The 22,428-nt window shown below is 35.3% G+C and overlaps 1 protein-coding gene across 1 annotated transcript in view; it reads left to right on the forward strand.

Moving 5' to 3' along the window:
• The window catches only part of DZIP3 (DAZ interacting zinc finger protein 3), a 120,444-nt gene that overhangs the window by 88,226 nt on the left and 9,790 nt on the right, over positions 1-22,428 (forward strand). Inside the window, 4 exon segments of the mRNA XM_028502358.2 lie at positions 3,969-4,094; positions 8,025-8,118; positions 8,121-8,157; positions 9,498-9,618. Of these exon segments, the coding sequence (XP_028358159.2) occupies positions 3,969-4,094; positions 8,025-8,118; positions 8,121-8,157; positions 9,498-9,618 (378 nt within the window).

The raw sequence follows: 22,428 nt of genomic DNA on the forward strand, positions 1-22,428 counted from the left end.
TCATCCTTATCTTGATAAAATGATAAGGGGTGTAAAACACTGAATATGCTATATGTTTAATGTGTGTTCAAAATGGACACACATAACATGCATCTCAGTTGTAATTTTGTCCATTTCTGCTGCATCATCTTCAGATGATATAACTAGTTGGCTGGCTCAACGGAGGCCACTTAATATAGGTTGTATCACTGGATTTTAGTGATGCATTTCATATCTAAAGAGACACTATATTTTTATTCATCCTGTCACTCTCATCTGCATAATGTCAGAAAACTGATGAATGCTCAGAATTTCCAATTCCTTAAAGTTACCCCTTGATGACTGAAACACCTCAGCATAAGACCCTGGTTGGCTGGACTTTACCCCTCCACTCCTACTTTAGACTTTCTTTTACTTAAATTTTATCTTCTATTCTGTCTTTAACAGCAAGGACAGCTTCCATTGATGCCTCTTCCCTGCTTGTTGTAGGGATCAATGAGTCTTAATCAGACATTCTAGTATCTACACTATACTATCTCTGTTATCCTTTTGGAAATATAGTTCCTTAACCCAGTAGACACATACAGTTTTTCAAAGTACCTTTTAAGATGGAACCATTAGGTAATAATTTTTATTATCGTAACAGATCTGGGGGTAAAAAAGAAAAGGGTATGAGATATTTAGTGACAGATCACTTTCGACATAAGCACTTATGCTTGTAGGAGAACTTTGGAATGTTATTTCTGCAAGTAGTTGAGTAAATTAAAGAACTGAAAAATTATGTAAATTGTATGGACTTTCACTGTGTTTCAAAAGCAGAATCCAAAGCTGAAAATACTATATGACATACATTCCAGTCTTTAGTTTAGAATGATACTATTGCCTTTTTGGTTAATCTGCTTGTTATAGGAATAATATATTATGGACATTATTATTTTAGGCTTGGAACACCATCATACCCAACCTCCCTGATAAAGAATGTGTTACGTAGATGAAAGAGATACCCCAAAGATTCCCTGTAATTCTACAGTAAGTTATACATACTCTTGGTAGGATTTCTAGAAACTTTGTGCCTTCTGCCCATATTCAAACTACTGCCTCTAGGTTTGTAACTCTCCCATGACTGTAAATATAAAATGGCTCCAAAGACTCAAAAGCTAGATATATTATTTTTTGGAATTTCCTGGAACCAGACCAGCATAAGCTGTCTGATACTAGAGATATTCTGTATCTGACAAACATAGGCAAATCTTGACCTCTGCATCTTATTCCTTCAGAAGCTGTTTTAGTTCTGATGTAGCTTCCCAGGTTTGGTCAAGGGCCAAAGCCCACTAGCAATGAGGCCCTATGGAATTCATAAGCGTCCTTCTGCTAACATCTGAGAGGACTAAGTGTGTCCTTTGTGCTTCCTAACAGATTCACTGCTATGCTTGATCAGTGCTGACAGTGTGTTAAAATGCAGGCATCAGTGACCATTGAGCATTAGTGGAACAATTTGAGAGCACAAGTGCTAGAAATGTGAATATATTATTTATTGTACTATATATTAAGATGGCATTATAAAGTGGAGATACACTAGAGATCTGGGTTCAGGTCCTAACCCTGAACCCAGTTTGTCTTTGGAAAATGAGTTGTTCTGGACTTTAGTTTTCTCATTTTTAGATCAGGAAATTGTCCTAGGTGATCTGATCACTAAAGTCCATCAGTCTCTGAGATCCTAGTACCATAAGAAATGATCATCAGGTTTTCACTGTATAGTAGTCTAACTTGAGAAATCTGTAATAATGGGTACTGTTCCCAGTTTAACCTGATATTTTTACGTTTTATTATATTTTGATTTTTGTACCCTGGCTATCTAATCCTCAAAGTAATAGTGGTAATTACCACTATTAGGTAAGAGTGGTCCTCAAAGAGAGCAGTACTGTTGACTCATTCATTCATTCACTCATTCATTCTTTAAAAACTTTACATTATAAAAATTTTGAAACATATATAAAAAGAGAATAATATAATGAACCTCTGTGAACCCAAGAACCAACTTCAACATTGTCAACATTTTGTCAGTCTTGTTTCTTGTCATTTCTTCCTCCCCACTGGAATATTTTAAAGTAAACCTTACATATCATATAATATCATCTGTATAAATTTTAGTATGTATTCCTAAAAGGTGAGGGCTCATATATTGGATATAATCATTGCCCTGCCCAGGTGGTTCAGTTGGCCAGGGCACATACCTAGGTTGCACGTTCAATCCCCTATTGGTTCTATACAGGAGAAAACTGACCCATGTTTCTCTCTCTCTCTCTGTCTCTCTCTCTCTCTGTCTCTCTCTCTCTCTCTCTGATATCAATGGACATATCCTTGGGTGAGGATTGAAAAAAAACCCTCATTTTGAAAAAACAATCTAAGCATGGTTTATACTTTGCATTTGGCTGATTGCTCTGCTTTAAATCTGTAATAGCTACCCAACCCCCTCTCCTCTATTCATGTGATTTATTTGTTAAGAAATTCTGTCACTTATCCTGTTTAATTTCCCACATTATTGATTTAACTAATTTTTAGCTAATTATCATTTTACGTGTTCTACTTTTTCATATAAACTTACCATTAGATCTAGAGTGTTGGTTAGAATCTGGTTCAGAGTTTTGAGTAAGAGTACTTTACAGGTGATGATGTACATGATGTATATGTGAAGGCACACAATGTCTTTCCTTTAGTAATGTTAAGAATTGAATGTCAACCTCATCTATTGATTGTAAAGTTCCTCATTAACCTTTCACTTATTGGTTCATTAAGTAATGATCCTAAATACCAATACTGATACTCAATTTTTTAATTCAACAAATGGTTGAACTCCTTATTTAATGCCTGTGCTAGAACTGACACATGGTAGATGTTCAGTAAATCTGTCTCTTCTTTAGTCCAGCCAATAAGATATTTGTCCCATTGGCAGATGCTAAGAAGGGCTTTCTTTCCACAGCCCCGTGGGAAGTGTAGTAATAGTCATGAGAATGTTTACAAGTCACTGCCAGAGGGTTTAGACCCCAGGTGCACCCGGCTTTAGCTTTCTACTATTCTTGAAGCTAAACATAAAGTCAGAATTCTATCAGATAGTAAAAGATCCCTCTATTACATAATAGCAAAAGTAATATTATCTATAGACAATTTTGGTTCCTTACTGGAATTTCTGAGTGTTGATATTGCTTATCAACAATGATGGTTCTCACTGAAGATCTCCTTTGCATTGTTCTGTAGTATCCATTTGGGAGGGAACCCTAAAGATCACTTAACCCAACTCTCTTATTTTGTTTTCTTTTTTTAAATTTTCTTTTTTAAATATTTTATTGTTTATGATATTATAGTTGTCCCAATTTTTCTTCCTTTGCCCCCTCCACCCAGCCCATCTCCAATTCCATAGTTATTCCCTACACATATTGTCCATGTCCATGGGTCCTTCATACATGTTCTTTGACTATTCCTTTCACCTTCTTTTAGTCCCCACATTCCCCTCCCTTCTTAGAACTGTCAGTCTTTTCTGTGATTCTATGCCTCTGGTTCTATTTCACTCATTAGTTTATTTTGTTCATTAGATTCCTTTTCTTAAGTGAAATCATATGGTATTTGTCTTTTATTGACTGGCTTATTTCACTTGGCATAATACTCTCCAGTTCCATCCATGCTGTCCCAACTCTCTTATTTTATAGATTAGTAACTTGGCATCCAAGGTTACCCAGCTAGGTGGAAAAACAGTGGGACTAGAACCCTCTTCTCTTCTCTGTCTCAGTGTTCTTTAGTATATGTCACTGTCCTTTGCTATTTGAATATTCATATATTTAACCAATTTTATGACAACATTGTTTCTGTTGTGCTTTGTAACTAGATTTAAAATCATTGTTTTCCCCAAACATTGCTTCATGAGTTTACATCATTGTCCATATCAATAGATGTGTGTGGGGTTTTCTTTTTATTTTTTATTTGTTCTATTTTAGATGCAGCAATTCTTGGGAAGACACCCTGTGAAAGAATCTTTCTTTAGACCTGTGCTCACTGTTCCTCAAATGCCTCCCGTTTGTCCTGGAGTTATCTCTGCACCTAGCCAACCAAGACCTGCCCTGGTACCTAGCTCTTCTTGGTGGAATAGATATTAACTGGTTATTCATCACTCAGTGGACTTACAGAATGGATGTCTGTGTTCTCTTTGTTCATTTATTTGATAAATGATAATGACAGTGGTAGTAATGGTAATGATGGTAACTGAATGATAATTGAATAAATAGTTTCATGTGAAGCACTGTGTTAAAGGTATTACATGTATTATTTAATTATCACATTACTGATATTAGCTCAGTGTTTGGATACAAATATAAATACATTTTTATAGCAGAGAATCCTTACAGTTACACTTTGCTTCTGCAACAGGCAACAATGATGGGTAGATTGATATTTTAATAGATAATTTATATTTAGCATGATTGTTGGGTAGGTTAAAAAGTAAAGAAGTCAGTGGCCAGGATGGAGGACACTTTGCATCTTTGCATAACCAAAAGGACAACAACAAAATTAAAAACAAAAAATAGCCAGAGCTGCCAGAAAATGAACTGTGTAGGAGTCCAACAACCAAGGAGTTAAAGAAGAAACATTCATCCAGACTGGTAGGAGGGGCAGAGACAGGAAGCTGGGGTGGAGAGGACTCATGGCAAGGCAGAGGCTAATAGACCAAAGCAGGCAGTTCCACATCTGTGTGTGGATAAACCAGGAAGGACAGCTGGGGAGCGAGATAGACCACATAACTCAGGGTTCCAGCATGGGAAGAGAAATCCTCAAAACCTGTGACTGAAAAAGTCTGTGGGGGTTGAGGCAGCAGGAGAAACCGCCAGCCTCACAGAAGAGTTCCTTGGAGAGACCTATAGGGTCCTAGAACATACACAAAACCACCCCCAGGAATCGGCACCAGAAGGGCCCAATTTGCTTGAGGGTAGAGAAGGAAGTGACTGAAAGCTGCTGAGAGCTGAGCAAGGGGCACTGTTCCCTCTCAGACCCCACCCCCACATACAGCACCACAACACAGAACAGTGGGTTGCCCCACCTTGGTGAATACCTAAGGCTTCACCCCTTATTACATAACAGGTGTTCTGAGACAAAGAAATATGGCCAAAATGAAAGAACAGATCAAAGCTCCAGAAAAAATTCAACTAAGTGATGGAGAGGTAGCCAACCTATCAGATGCAGAGTTCAAAACACTGGGATTCAGGATGCTCACAGAAATGGTTCAGTATGGTTGTAAAATATTTTAGAAAGTGAAGGCTATGCAAAGTGAAATAAAGGAAAATGTGCAGGGAACCAACAGTGAAGGGGAGGAAACTGGAACTCAAATCAATGGTTTGGAGCAGAAGGAAGAAATAAACATTCAACAAGAACAGAATGAAGAAACAAGAATTCAAAAAAATGAGGAGAGGCTTAGGAACCTCAGGAACAACTTTAAATGTTCCAACATTCGAATCACAGGGATGCCAGAAGGAGAAGAGGAAGAGCAAGGAATGGAAAACTTATTTAAACAAATAATGAAGGAGAACTTCCCCATTCTGGCAAAGGAAACAGACTTCCAGGAAGTCCAAGAAGCTCAGAGAGTCCCAAAGAAGTTGCACCCAGGAAGCACACACCAAGGCACATCATAATTACATTACCCAAGATTAAAGATAAGCAAAGAATCTTAAAAGCAGCAAGAGAAAAGGAGTCAGTTACTTACAAAGGAGTTCCCATAAGGGTATCACCTGATTTCTCAAAAGAATCTTTGCAGGCAAGAAGGGGCTGGAAAGAAGTATTCCAAGTCATGAAAGGCAAGGACCTACATCCAAGATTACTCTATCCAGCAAAGCTATCATTTAGAATGGAAGGGCAGGTAAAGTGCTTCCCAAATAAGGTCAAGTTAAAGGAGTTCATCATCACCAAGCCCATATTATATGAAACATTAAAGGGACTTATCTAAGAAACAGACAAAGATCAAAAACTATGAACAGTAAAATGACAAAAACTCACAACCATCAAAATTGAGCCTAAAAAACAAAAAACAAAAAAATGAACTAAAGCAAACAACTAGAACAAGAACAGAATCACAGAAATGGAGATCACAAGGAGGATTATCAGTGGGAAAGGGGAGTGGGGAGAAAGGGGGAAAAGGTACAGGAAATAAGAGGCATACGTGTAAGTACAAAATAGGGAAAGGTTAAGAATAGTATGGGAAATGGAGAAGCTAAAGAAATTATATGTATGACCCATGGACATGAACTAAGGTGGGGAATGCTGGTTGGAGGCAGGATACATGTTTGAGGGGAGAAAAAAATGGGACAACTGTAAGAGCACAATGAATACAATATATTCTTAAAAAGCAAAGAAGTCAAGTCACAACTAATTAAATTATGCTGCAAAACTAAAGACAAATTTTGTTTAAACACACACATACATGTATGTTCAATAGGACAGTATTTATCAATAAACAGACAACATAAATAGTATCACCATGGAATGTATTATAAATCTTCCTAGCTACAAATTGCTAGATAATCCCCATCCAAACCTGAAGAAGCAATAGAGAAATGTAAAACAAATAGAATTATTAGTTGTAATCTTGGCTAAGGTAAACTTTTTTATTAAAAGAAAAATAGTGTCCCAGAAGATTATGTTAAATATAATTAATGAAAAATTTTCTGCCCTGGCTGGTGTGGCTCAGTGATTGAGGGCTGGCCTGCCAAAGGGCTGTCCATTGAATTCCCAGTCAGGGCACCTGCCTGGGTTGCAGGCCAGGTCCCCAGTGGGAGCCACATGATAGGCAACCACACATTGATGTTTCTCTCCCACTCTTTCCCTTCCCTCTCTCTAAAAATAAATAAATAAAATCTTTAAAAACTTTTTTTCCTATTTTGACTTTCCTGTAGGCACATTGTAGTCAGTTTTTTTTTGTACATATATATTGCTCACAGTTTCCCTTTGAAATGTATTGTCTGAGGGACTCTACTTATTTTTGTAGTGGCTGCCTGTCTGCACACAAATATATAATAACTTGGTACCATATCTTTCTATTACCATGATTTCACAGTGTTGCTCATGTAATTAGCTCCTGCACCATTCTGTAAGGAACTGTGATAAAATTTTATTGAGAAAACATTAAAGCACCTCAACCTTCTAATAAGATTACTTTCTAGTTGCAGGGGGAAAGCTTGATGCTGAAGTAAACCCAAATTTCTTCTCTGACTTACTAGGCTTTGTGTGAGTTATTCAAATGTCTGTTAGTAGTTGCTAGTTTTCATGAGTAATAACCTTATGTATGAAAATAACTTGTAGAGTCTTAGGTAAAAGAAGCCATGTTTATAATTATCACAGTAATCAGATTTGTACTCCAAAAGTATTCACCTATTGATATTAATTAACCAGAATCTTAATGGTTCTAATAAGCAACTACCATAAAATATGGGGAAAACTGACGTTTTTGTGGCTCAGAGGTGTCACTATAAAGTTCCTCACCACCTTTGTAACATTCGTGAGACATTGGGCAGGCATTCTGGTAGTATTCACATCTTTATTAATTTTTTAAAAAATCCAACTCTATTATTTTTCTAATTATAAAAGTAGTGTATGCTAATCATAAAAAACAAATAATATAGAAATATACAAATATATACAAAATACATAATAAAGAAACGCACAAAGCAGAAAGCAAAATTACCCTGCAATTGAATTTTAGGAAATAATCACTACTTACAGATTGCTTTATAACTTATAGACCTTTTTCTGTACATACAGAAATAAACACCCTTATGTATTTCTGTACACATTTGTAATTAACTGAGACTAGTATGTCCCATTTTTAAAATAAGCATAATATGAACAATTAGAAATACTGTGCTGGTTAAGAAAAAACTAAAAAGGGAACACATATGTTAATATCCCTCTTTATTCTATGCATTTTTTGAGGTATGAAAATATTTTGGCATGGAATGTTACTTGCTGGTAATTGAAGCTGCTGGGCTAGAACTGTCTGTTCCTTACAGATGACTGGCATAGCCTGGACTGTGCTGGAGCCAGTGGGAGAGGCTGTGCCTCCCAGTGCAGGTCTGGGAAGTGATCCTCTGCTGATGAATTGGGAGATTACAGACTGAAAGCTGCGTTTCCACAACAGACCAGGTCCCTTAGTTTGTACTTAGCAGTGAGAACAGACTATATACTCTGTAATCCATAGCCATAATTAAAGCAATGAAATATTTCAGAGAAACCTAACACCCACACACAAGTACAGCTGTTTCCTTACTACGGCCTTTGTAAGGCAAATGAAATGTATCAAGGAGGGATTGTGTTCATTATAAATGCTAAACCTCTTCACCGAAGTTATTAGTGTTAAGTCATGAGAGAATATATTCTTAAATTTAGTTTTGCTCATCTACTGAAAGTGCAACTTATTGTAAACTTATCCAATTTTGATGCTACCAGCTTCAATAATTAATGACCTATTTCCAAAGTGAATTTTAAGTTGACAATATGCCATAGACAGCCAAGCATCATCAGGTCTTACTTTCCTATTTTCTTAGTTTTATTGAGAATCCTTATAGTTTCTTTATTAGGCAACACAGGTGAATGTAAGAAATCATAATTTTACTGTTCTTTCCACAATTCTGACTTTAGTGGAAAGATAATTAATTCTCCTCCTCCAGAAATGAAGTTTCTTTTATCTTTACCCTTGTATCCAAGGAAATAACTCTAGTTTTCACCTGTACTTTTATTTGAAGAGTAATACTTTTATTTAATACATACTGTCATGCTACAGGATAGATTATGAATAGAGAGATAAATATGGACTACAGGATAGATAGATAAATACTATAATGAATAGATAATGAATATAGAACTGTAAAACAATTGTTACTATTGTACCAAAAATATATGTGCAGGCTTTGTTTGGGTTAATCAACCATGAGGATTAAAAAAAAATAACCTATCAATTAAAATATTCCTAGGTTTTTAAAAAATCAGTATGTTTTTTAATCTCTGCTTTTCTGTTCTATTTAATATTTGTTTTCTGTGTCTGATTTTTACAAAAGTAAAACTGTTAAGAGTGATAGAGGAGAGAAAGGCCAATAATCATATAGTTAAAAAGGAATATTTAGTCCTAGTCAGAGGGCACTGAGAGATGGGATATAAAAAGCTCAGTACATACATAAGTAGGTGACAAACAAATTCCACACACTGACCTTTCAAAAACAGTTAACATATCTTTTTGAAAAGAAAATAAATGTGAAACTCTATCACTCATGAACTGATTTAGTATCATTAATAAAACATTAAGACTTTTCATTTTGATTTGAGATAAATGTAGATGGACCTATGATCACTGTTTCAGATCAAAGATCCAAGGGCCGTGTCAATATGATACATACTAATCATACAACAGGACTTCATGCCTTGTGTGGGGAGCACACCCTCAAGGCGATAGGGAAAATCACCACTGCTCTTTCCTTTATCTTTTCCAGAAAGGACCTTACAGATTTCTTACGAAAATTGAAGGATGCTCATGGGAAGTCCTGGTCTGGACTGACATTTGATGAAATTGTTTACAAGATTTCTCAATTTATTGACCCCAAGAGATCTCAGGTAAAAAAAAAAGTGAAAAAATTATATCTTTCTTATCTATGGTAGTTAGCTTTTTAAAAAATATATATACATTTATATTGTTATTGAGGCATACTTGAAACATGACAAACTGTACATACTCAAAGTGTACCATATGAGACATTTTGACATATGTATACACCCATAAAATCATTACTTCAATCAAGGTAATGAATATATCTACTACCCACAATACTTTTCTCATGCCCTTTTAAAATGCATCTCTGCTGCCCCTCCCAGTACTCATTAGGAGAAGCACATTTCTATTTAATAACTCTCTTTGAGTATCATAGAGATTTCTTGGGGGGGAGGTACTTTATTGTCAAGTAGCTTAAGGTGACTTAAGTATATAGGTAAAAACATTAAGGTAGTCTTGAGTTCTAAGTTGTTTTCTGCTCTATATCTGAAACTAAAGATCTCTTATTTTTATTTTTTATGAAATACATTTGACTTACAATATTATATTAGTTAACAGGTGTACAACATTTAAGTACCTCACAAAACGATCACCATGTAAAAGCCTAGTAACCATCTGTTACCACATAAAATTATTGCAATATTATTGACTGTGTTTTCTATGCTGTATATTATATCCCCATATCCTATTTATAACTGGAAATTTTTAGCTATAATCCTATTCAGCTCTTTCGTTCATTTCCTCCTACTTTCCCCCACAACCATCAGTCTGTTCTTTGTGTCTATGAATCTGTTCATTTATATTGCACTTTAAGTACCAGATATAAGTGAAATAATACAATATTTGTCTTTATTTATCTGACTTATTTCACTTAGCATAACATCCATGTTGTCTCAAATAGCAAGATCTCATTCTTTTTTATGACTGAGTAATATTCCATTGTGTGGGTGAGTTTTTGCATGTGTGTGTGTCTATAAATAGATATATGCACACACCACATCTTCTTTATCCATTTATCTGTCCATGGACACTTAGGCTGCTTCCATATCTTGGCTATTGTAAATAACACTGCAATGAACATAGGGGTCATTATAGTTTTTCAAATTAGTGTTTTTGTTTTCTTCCAATAAATATCCAGAAGTAGAATTGCTGGATCTGATGTTAGTTCTTATTATTTTTAAAGAAACTTACACCAACAGTGCAGGAGGGTTCTCTTTTCTCCACATCCTTGCTGGCACTAATTTGTTGTCTTTTTGATAAACTATTTGATAGGTGTTAGGTGACGCCTCATTGTGGTTTTGATTTGCATTTCCCTGATAACTAGTGACATTGAGCATCATCCTATGTATGTCTTTTTTTGAAAAATGTCTATTTACCCAAGTCTATACAGTCAATTAATAGTTGACAAAGGAAGCAGCAACATAAAATGGAATAAAAATAGCCTCTTCAACAAATGGTGTTAGGAGAACTGGACAGCTACATGCAAAAAAATGAAACTCGAGCACCAACTTACACCTTATGCAAAAATAAATTCAAGGTGGATAAAAGACTTAAATATAAGCCATGACACCATTAAAGTCCTAGAGGAGAACGTAGGTAGGAAAATCTCAGATATTTGATGCAGAAACTTTTTTACTGACATGTCTCCTAGAGCAAGGGACATAAAGGAAAGAATAAACAAATGGGATCTCATCAAAATAAAAAGCTTTTGCACAGCTAAAGAAAACAGTATCAAAATAAAAAGAGAACCAAGTATATGGGAAAACATATTTGCCAATGATACCTCAGACAAGGGTTTAATCTCCAAAATATACAAAGAACTTACACAACTACACTCTAAGAAGACAAGCAACCCAATTAAAAAATGGGCAAAGGACTTGAACAGACGCTTCTCCAAGGAGAACATACAGAAGATCCAGAGACACATGAAATGATGTTCAATATCACTAGCTATCAGAGAGATGCAAATTAAAACCACAATGAGATACCACTTCACACCAGTCAGAATGGCCATCATAAACAAAGCAACAAACAAGAAGTGTTGGAGAGGCTGTGGAGAAAAGGGGACCCTAGTGCACTGTTGGTGGGACTGCAGACTGGTACAACCACTATGGAAAACAGTATGGAACTTCCTCAGAAGACTAAAAATGGGTCTGCCTTTTGACCCAGCAATTCCACTGCTACGATTATATCCTAAGAACACTAAAACACCAATCCAAAAGAACCTTTGCACCCCGATGTTCATAGCAGCACAATTTACAATAGCTAGGTGCTGGAAGCAACCTAGATGCCCATCAGTAAATGAATGGATCAAAAAACTCTGGTACATTTACACAATGGAATTCTATGCAGCATAAAGAAGGAAGGAGCTCCTACCCTTTGCAACAGCTTGGATGGAGCTGGAAAGCATTATGCTAAGCAAAATAAGCCAGGCAGTGAAAGACAAATACCATATGATCTCACCTTTAACAGGAACCTAAACCACAAAACAAAGAAACAAGCAAAATATAACCAAAGACACTGAAATAGAGGACAGGCTGAGAGTGACCACAGGGGAGAGAAGAGGGAATTTCAGGGGAGAATGGGAAGGGTTTACAGGAACAAATTTAAAGGACACATGGACAAGAGCTAGGGGGAGGGTGGTAATGGGAGGGAAGTGGGGAGGGTTGGGTGGGTGGGCTGTAATGGGAGTAAAAGGGAGAAAACTGTACTTGAACAAAGATTAAAATAAAAAAAAGAAAAAAAGAAAGAAAAATGTCTATTTAGGTCCTCTGCCTATTTTTAATTGGATTTTTTTATATTAAGTTATATCTTTTCTTTTTATATTTTGGATACTACCCCCCTATCAGATATATCACTTGAAAATATCCTCTGCCACTCAGTAGGTTATCTTTTTGTTTTGTTGATGGTTTCCTTCACTGTGCAAAAGTTTTTACTCTGATGCAGTCCCATCTGTTTATTTTTTCTTTTGTTGTCATTTCCTGAAGAGACGCATCCATAAAAATACTGTTAAGAATGATTTCAAGGTGTTTACTGCCTGTTTTCATCCTTAGAGTTTTACAACTTCAGGTTTTACATTTAAGTCTTTTATCTATTTTGAGTTTATTTTTATATATGGTGTAAGAAAGTGGTTCTGTTTCATTTTTTTACACGTATCTGTCCAGTTTTTCAAACGCCATTTATTGAACAGATTGTGTTTTCCCCATTGTATGTTCTTGCCTTCTTTGTCACATAATTATGGGTTTATTTGTGGGCACTTTCTTTTTGTCCATTTATCCATGTTTGTGTTTTTGCCAGTACCATACTGTTTCGATTAACTGTAGGTTTGCAGTATAGTTTGAAATCAAGGTGTGTGTGATACTTCCAGTTTTGTCATTATTTCTCAAGATTGTTTTGGCTATTTGGAGTCTTTGCTGTTCAATACAAATTTTTGGATTATTTGTCTAGTTCTGTGAAAAATCACATTGATATTTTGATACAGATTGCATTGATCCTATAGATTGCTTTGGTCAGTATAGACACTGTAACAATATTAATTTTCTTAATCCATGAACATGATATATCTTTCCATTTATTTGTATCATCTTCAATTTCATCAGTGTCTTACAGTTTCCAGAGTATAGGTATTTCACTCATTGGTTAAATTCATTTCTAGGTATTTTATTCCTATGATGCACTTGTATATGGAATTGTTTTCATAATTTCTCTTTTTGATAGTTTGTTATTAGTGTATAAGAATGCAACAAATTTCTGTACATTAATTTTGTGTCCTGTAATTTTACTGAATTTATTTATTAGTTCTAATAGTTTGTGGTGGAATATTTGGCATTTCTATGTATATTTAAATGTCACTAAAAAGCAGTGAGCTTCACTTTTTCCTTTACAAATTGGATGCCTTCTATTTCTTTTTCTTGCCTGGTTTCTGTGGCCAGGAGTTCCACTTATATGTCAAATAAAAGCAGGGAGAGTGGGCATGCTTTTCTTGTTCCTGATCTTAGTGGAAAAGCTTTTAGTTTTTCACTGTTGAGTATGATGTTAGCTATATGTTTGTCATGTATGGCCTTTATTATATTGAGGGCATGTTCACTCTGTATATACTTTACTGAGAGTATTTATCATAATGGATATTGAATTTTGTCAGATGCCTTTTTTGCATCTCTTGAAATGAGCATATCATATTTACCTTTGGTTTTTGTTAATGTGGTGTATCATGTTAATTGATTTGTGGATATTAAGCTATCCTTGCATCCTTGGAATATTCCACTTGATCATGATATATATTCCTTTTAATGTATTATTGAATGTGGTTTGATATATTTTGCTGAGGATTTTTCCATCTATATTCATCAGGTATATTGGCCTATGGATTTTTTGTTAGCGTCTTTGTCTTGTTAACATTGGCCTCATAAAATGAGTTTGCAAGTGTTCCTTTCTCTTCAATACTTTGGAATAGTTTAAGAATGATAGGCATTAACTTATCTTTAAATATTTGATAGACTTCACCTATGAAGTTGTTTTTGGACTTTGGTTTTTGGGAGTTGGATTGTTTGTTTGTTTGTTTGTTTGTTTGTTTTTGGTTACTTAATCATTACTAGGAACCATTCTGTTCAGATTTTTTATGCCCTTCTGATTCAAATTTGGAAGATTGTATTTTTTTAGAAGTTTATTCCTTTCTTCCAAGTCATTTAGTTTGGTGGCATGTAATGTTTATAGTAATATCTTATGATCCTTTTTCTGTGTGTTAGTTGTATCTTCTCTTTAATTTCTACTTTTATTTATTTGGACTCTCTTTTTTTAAAAGAAGTCTAATTAAAGATTTATTAATTTTGTTTATCTTTTCAAAGAAAAAGTTCATAGTTTCATTAATTTTTTCTATTGTTTTTCAATCTCTATTTATCTCCACTCTGATTTTTATTATTTCTTCTTTCCACTAACTTTGGGTTATGATTGTTCTTTTTCTAGTTTCTTTAGGTGTGAGGTTAGACTGTTTGAGATTTTTTTTTCTTCTTCCTTGTGGCAGACCTATATTGCTATAAATCCCCCTCTTAGAACTCCTTTTGTTGCAGCCCATGGATTTTGAATCATTACGTTTCCATTTTCATTTGTCTCAATGTGTTTTTTATTTTCCCTTTCATTTCTTCACTGACCTATTGGTTGTTTAGTAGCATGTTGTTTGGCTTCTGCATGTTTGTATTTTTTCCATATTTCTTGTAATTGAGTTCTAGTTTCATGCCATTGTAGTCAGAAAAGATGTTTGATATAATTTCAGTTTTATTAAAATAATTTAAGGTAAATGCAATCCTTTGTTTCTTGTAACAATCTGTTTTTAGTAGTTTTCTTTTTTTAAGGCCTTTTGATTGATTTATTTTTTAAAATTTTTTATTATACTTCTTCCATTACCATTTAACCCCTTCAGCAATCACTGTACTGTTGTTCATATCCATGAGTCCTTTTTCCATTTTGCTTGATTCCTCCACTCCCTAACCTACCCCACCAATAGCTGTCATCTGCTATCTATGAGTCTGTTTTTCTTGTTAGTTCAGTTTGTTCATTAGATTCCACATATGAGTGAAATCATATTGTATTTATCTTTCTCTGACTTGCTTATTACACTTAGCATAATGTTCTCCAGGTCCATCCATGCTGTTGCAAAAGGTAAAACTTTTTTATGGCCAAGTAGTATTCCATCATTTAAATTTCCCACAGTACTTTTACCTTTCTTTTAAAGTCTGTCTTGTCTGATACAAGTATTGCTACCCCAGCTTTTTAAAATTTTCATTTGCAAGAATATACTCATATATTTTTAATGTCTTCACTTACAGTCTGTGTGTCTTAGGTGTGAGGTTAGTCTCTTGCAGGTAGCATATATATAGCTCTTGACTTTTTTACTCATTTACCCATCCTTTTTCTTTAGTTGGAGCATTTTGTCTACTTAAATTTAAAGTAATTTTTGATAAGCATGTATTTATTGCCATTTTGTTAATTGTTTTCTGGTTGTTTTGTAGCTCTTCACTGTTCCTTCTCTTGCTTTCTTCCCTTGTGATTTGATTAATTTTTTTAGTGTTATGTATGGATTCCTTTTTCTTTTGTGTATCAGAGGTTTTTGGTTTATGATTATCATGAGTTTCATATATAACAACCTATGTGTATGGAAGTCTATTTTAAGTTGACAGCCACTTACGTCTGAATGCATTTTAAAAGCACTACATTTCTACCCCTGAACACACATTTTATATATTGGCTGTCATAGTTGACACATTTTTATTTTGTGTATCTCTTAACTAATTCTTGTAGGTATAGATGATTTTACTACTTTTTGCCATTTAATCTTTATACTAGCTTTATATGAGGGAGGACCCCCAGAAAATAGAATTATCTTCTGCAGCGTGGGCCCCTTGTATGTAGTACAGGCTTCTCTGGTTAGCTAGGTGTTCTAGGAGCCTATCCCTATCAGTGTACTAGCTGGCAGTGTTCTGAGAGGCTGCATTTGGCTTCAGTGTTTTGTTTTTGAAGACTCTTTCAAGGTGTTTGCCTATTTCATGATGGGTGATTTACCAGCCCATACCACACTGAATGTCGAGCAGCTTTTGACCAAAACCGGCATGACCCTCATGCCCCACAATCCTTATTCACATGATATCACCCCAAGTGACTTTCCTTTTTGTTTCCCCATATGAAAAAAGTCCTCAAAGAGAAACATTTTGCCCATGTGGAAGAGATAAAATAAAAAATGGGAGAAGCACTAAAAGGCATCAAAATCAACGAGTTCAAAACTGTTTTGAGCAGTGGGGAAAAACATCTCAATAGGTGTATTGCATCAGATGGAGAGAATTTTGAAGGTGACTGAAGTTTAAATGTGTAAGAATAAATACACAATTTTTTATAAATAATTTATGGTTTTTTTGGGGGGTCCCTACTCATATGTGGTCAATCCACTACCTTTACTGTTTATTTGCTTTCACCAGTGAAACATTTTCATTCATATATTTTTATTTTAATTACAGTTTATATTCAATATTATTTTGTATTAGTTTCAAGTGTACAGCATACTGGTTATACAATCATATATTTTACAAAATGATCCCCACCTGGCACCATACATAGGGAATGACTCTATTCCCTATGCTGTACTTTACCTTCCCATGACTATTTTGTGACTGCCAATTTGTACTTCTTATTCCCTTTCACTTTTTTCAACCAGCTCCCCCACCCTCTTCCCTCTGGCAACCACCAGTCTGATGTCTGTATCTATGAGTTTGTATCTGCTTTGTTTGTTTGTTTTGCTCTTCAGATTCCATATGTAGGTGAAATCACATGGTATTTGTATTTCTCTGTCTGACTTATGTCACTTAGCATAATACCCTCTAGGTTTAACCATACTGTCACAAATAGTAAGATTTCATTCTTTTTTATGGCTGAGTTATATTCCATTGGATATATGTACCATAGCTTTTTTATACACTTGTCTATTTATGGACACTTGGGTTGCTTCCATATCTTGACTATTGTAAATGCTGCAGAGAACATAGGGGTGTATATATTCTTTGAAATTAGTGTTTTGAGTTTCTTGGGATACTGCACAGAAGTAGAATTGCTGGGCCATAAGGCAGGTCCATTTTTTATTTTTTGAGGAACCTCCATACTGTTTTCCACAGTGGCTGCACCAGTCTGCATTCCCATCAACAGTGCATGAGAGTTCCCTTGTCTCCACATCCTCATCAACACTTGTTTGTTGATTTTTTGGTGATAGCTAGCCATTTTGACAGGTGTGAGATGATATTTCACTGTGGTTTTAATTTGCATTTCTGTGATAACTCATGATATTGAGCATCTTTGCATATGTATATTGGCTACCTGTATGTCCTCTTTGGAGAAGTATCTAGGCCTTTTGTGCATTTTTTAATTGAATTACTTATTTTTTTTGGTGTTGAGTATTATGATTTCTATATGAATTTTAGACATTAATTCTTTATCTGATGTATCATTGGTGAATGTATTCTTCCATTCAGTGGGTTCTTTTCATTTTGTTTATGGTTTCCTTCACTGTGCAAAAACTTTTTAGTTTTATTTATTCCATTTGTTTAATTTTTTTCTTTTGATTTCATTTCCTGAGGAGATATGTCAGAAAAAAATATATTGTTAAGAGAAATTTCAGAGATATTACTGCCTTTGTTCACTTCTAGGAGTTTCATGGTTTCAAGTGTTGCATTTGAGTCTTATTGTATTTTGAATTTCTTCTTATATGGTATAAGAAAGTTGTATAGTCTCATTTTTTTGCATGCCCAATTTTCCCAACACCATTTCTTGCATATACTGTCATTTACTCTGTATTTTCTTTCCTCTTTTTTCATATTAATTGACCATATAGATGTGGATTTATTTCTGGGCTCTCTATTCTGTTCCATTGATATATATGTGTGTCTTTTTATGCCAGTACCATGCTGCTTCAATTACTATAGCATTGTAATATAGCTTGATATTAGGTAGCATGATAACTCCAACTTTGTTCTTTCTCAAGGTTCCTGTGGCTATTCAAGGTCTTCAGTGGTTCCTTATAAATTTTTGGAATATTTATTTTACTTCTGTGAAATATGCCACAGGTATTTTGAAAGGAATTACGTTGAATATGTAGATTGCTTTGGGTAGTATGGGCATTTTAATGATGTTAATTCTTTCTATCCATGAGCATGGTATATACTTTCACTTATTTGTATCTTCTTCAGTTTCTCTGTTCAGTGTCTTATAATTTTCTAAGTACAGATCTTTTACCTCCTTGGTTAAATTTAGTCCTTGATATTTATTTTTTCATGCAATTGTAAATGGATTGTTTTCTTAATTTCCCCTTCTGATAGTTCATTATTGGTGTATAAAAATAAAACCAGTTTCTGAATATTTATTTTGTGTCCTGCTACTTTACTGAATTTGTTTATCATTTCCAGTCATTTTTTTTGGTGGAAGGCTTCGGCTTCTCTATATACAGTATAATGTCATTTGCAAATAAGACAGTTTTACTAATTCTTTTTCCATTTGGATTTTTTAAAATTTCTTCTTCTTGTCTGATTGTTGTGTCTAAGACATAGGGTACTATGCTAAATAAGAGTGGTGCAAGTGGATATCCCTGTCTTGTTCTAGATCTTAAGGGTAATGCTTCTTTAGATTTTTTCCTCTGAGTATGATATTAGCTCTGGGTTTGTCATATGTGGCTTTTATTATGTTGATATATGTTTCCTGTATTCACACTTAGCTGAGAATTTTTATGATAAATGGGTGCTGGATTTTGTCAGACACTTTTTCTGTAACTATTGACATGATCATATTTTTATCCTTCATTTTGTAAATGTGGTATATCATGTTAATTGACTTGCATGTATTGTACAAACCTTGTGTCTAGGAATAAATCCCACCTTATCATGGCATATGATCTTTTCAATGTTTTGCTGTATTTGATTTGCTAATATTTTGTTGAATATTTGTAGTGTCTTTAGCTCCTTTTGCAATTAGGATAATGCTTGCCTCATAAAATGACTTTGGGAATGGTCCCTCCTCTAGAATCTTTTGGAAGAGTTTGAGAAGGATAGGTGCTAGTTCTTCTTTGAATATTTGGTAAAATTCACCCGTGAAGCTATCAAGTCCAGGATTTTTGTTTGGGATTGTTTTCATTGGTTGTAATCAGTCTGTTAAGAATTTTTTTCTTCTTGACTCAGTCTTTCTTATAAATTGTATATTTTAGGAGTTTATCCATTTCTTTCAGATTGTCCAAAATGTTGGCATATAGTTGTTTGCAATATTTTCTTTAATCCTTTGTATCAGTTTTTACTTCTTTTTTATTTCTATTTTATTAAATTGCATCTCTCCTCTTCTTTCTCTCCCTCTCTCTCTCCCTCTCTCTCTTTCATTCTGGCTAAAGATTTATCAATCCTGTTTGTGTTTTTAAAGACCCAGCTCTTGATTTCATCAATCTTTCACTTTTTTTTAGATTCTATTATGTTCATTTCAATTTCAATTTTTATTATTTACTCCTTCTACTCACTTTGAGCTTCATCTGTTGTTCTTTTTTCTAGTTCACCTAGCTGTACTTTAAGCTTGTTTGAGATTTTTCTTGTTCCTCGATGTAGGCCTGTATTGGTATGAATTTCCCTCTTGGGACTGCTTTCACTGTTTTCCAGAGATTTGTGGTGTTGTCTTTTCCTTTTCATATGCCTCAAAATATACTTTGATTTCTTTTCTTGAACTCATTGTTAACCCATTTGTTGTTTAGTAACATGTTTTTTAGCTTCTATGTTTTTGTGTGGTTCAGTTTTTTGTTATTGTAGATTCTTAAGTCCCGCACCATTGTGACCAGAGATGTGTGATATGATTTCATTCTTCTGAAATTTATTGAGGTGGGTTTTGTGGCATAATGTGGTCTATTCTGGAAAAATGTTTCTTGTGTACTAGAAAAGAAAGTATACTCTGCTTCTTTAGGTAAAATGCTGTCAAAATACCAGTTAAACCCATCTGGTCTAGCATGTCATTTAAGGCTTCTGTTTCCTTATTGATTTTGTGAATGGAAGATTTAACTATTGATATCAATTGGGGTTTTAAAGTCCCCTACTATGACTGTATTACTGTCGATCTCTTCCTTTATCTCCATTAAGATTTTCTTTAGGTATTTAGGTGTTCCTTTGTTGAGTATATGACATGTCTTTTCCATTTGTTTACTTGCAGTCTGTGTGTATCTTTTGATCTGAAGTGGGTCTCTTTTTTTTTTTTAAGATATTTTTAGGGAGAGAGGAAGGGAGAGGGAGAAAGAGATGGACAGAAACATCAATGTGTGATTGCCTCTTGTGTGCCCCTTATTGGGGACCTGGCCTGCAACCCAGGCATGTGCCCTGACTGGGAATCGAATCGTCAATCCCTTGGTTTGCAGGCCGGCACTCAATCCACTGAGCCACACCAGCCTTCACCAGGGTGAAGTGGGTCTCTTAGAGAGCGTATATGTAAGTCTTGTTTTCTTATCCACTTACCTACCCTATTCCTTTTGATTGGAGCATTTACTCCTTTACATTTAAAGTGATTATTGATAGGTACATATGTATTGATGTTTTATTACATATTTGTGCTCCTCTTTTTTTCTTTCTTTTCTTTAAGAAGTCTCTTTAACATTCTTGTAATACTGGTTTAGTGGTGATCAACTACTTTAGCTTTCATTTATCTCAAAAGGTCTTTATTTTTCCTTTAATTTTAAATTATAACCTTGCTAGGTAGAGTAATTCCTTGCTTTTCATCACTTTGAGTATTTTGTGCCAGTCCCTTCTGGCCTGAAATGTTTTTGTTGTGAAATCAGCTTATGGGAGTCTTATGGGAGATCCTTTGTAGATAACTAACTTTTTCTCCTGAGGCTTTTAAGATTCTCTCTTTGTTTTTAACTTCTGTCATTTTAACTATGTTGTGTCTTAGAATGGGCCTCTTTGGGTTCATCTTGTTTGGGACTCCCTGTGCTTCCTGTACTTGTCTGTCTTTTTCTTCCACCAGTTAGGGAAGTTTTCAGTCATTATTTCTTCAAATAGGTTCTTGATCCCTTGCTGTCTTTGTTCTTCTGGTACTTCTGTGATATGGATGTCGTCATGCTTCATGTCTCCCGAGAGGTCCCTTAAAAATCCTCATTTGTAATTTTTTTCTTTTTGCTACTCTGAATGGGCATTTTCTGCTGCCTTGTATTTTATATTGCTGATTTGATCCTGTGCTTCATCTAATCTGCTATTGACTTTTAGTGTATTCCTCATTTGAAATATTTTATTCTTCATTTCTGAATTGTTCTATTTTATGGTTTCTATGTCCTTTTCACTGCATTTGAAGTTCTCCCTAAGTTTTTTGAGCATCCTTACAGTCAGTGTTTTGAACTTTATTTAGTAGATCTCTTGCTTCCACTTCATTTAGTTCTTTTTCTGGGGATTTCTCCTGTTCTTTCATTTGGGACAGGTTTCTTTGTCTCTCCATTTTGGCTACCTCTCTGTATTTTTTTTTCTGTGTATTAGGTTATTTGTCATCTTTCCCAGTCTTGATAGGGTGGCCTTATATAGCAGGTGTCCTGTGGGGCTCAATTGTGCAGTGTCACTGATCACCTGAGCTATGAGTTCCAAGAATGTCCCTTGTGTGGGTTATGTGAGTCCTGTTGTAGTTAAGTCTTGATTGCTGCTGCTTTTCTGTGGGTGAGGTTGACCCTAAGCCTGGATGACTGCGGATTGACCACTGTCCAAAGTGTAGGAGCTACTGTGTAGGGGCTGACCCCATGAAGCAGAATTCACCCCAGTAGGGTATGGTACCACCTGAGATCTCCCTTTGGGTGTGCTGCTTGTGGAGCTAATCAGGTCATGCTCTGATGGAGTCTGAAGCCAGACACTGGGTGTGTTGGTTCTGGGGACTCTTGTGAGGAGCTCCAATGCTGGTCAATGTAAGAACCTTTCAGTGATCAGTCCTCAGTTACTTGTTAGGAGCTACAAGGTGATCCACAGTTGGTGGCCACCTTTGTTGGTCCTAGATGCATGGTGCCCAGGCAAACTTTGCACCAAGGCTGGCTTTTACCAGAACTGAGTCTGGGACAAGTTAGTAGAAATTTCAAGTCACCCTGAGACGTGGCTCTGTCTTCTACCTCCTGTTTGGCTTAGCCACTGAAGGAACTTCCGGCAGTACATGAGTTACATAAGACAGGTTCTGAGCCACCAGGTAAGGACAAATGGTGTTCACTAGGTTGATACAGATTCAATCTCAGCACCAGTGCCAGGCCTGAAGCCACTCAGCAAAAGCCTCAGTGTAAACCAAGGTCAGCTGCTACCCACCTGGTGCCTGTAGATCTTTGTGGTGGGTGGCAGGGTCTCAGGGAGTCATCAGAGTTC

The sequence above is a fragment of the Phyllostomus discolor genome, chromosome 2 (genome assembly GCF_004126475.2).
Source record: "Phyllostomus discolor isolate MPI-MPIP mPhyDis1 chromosome 2, mPhyDis1.pri.v3, whole genome shotgun sequence".
NCBI classification, from domain to species: domain Eukaryota; kingdom Metazoa; phylum Chordata; class Mammalia; order Chiroptera; family Phyllostomidae; genus Phyllostomus; species Phyllostomus discolor.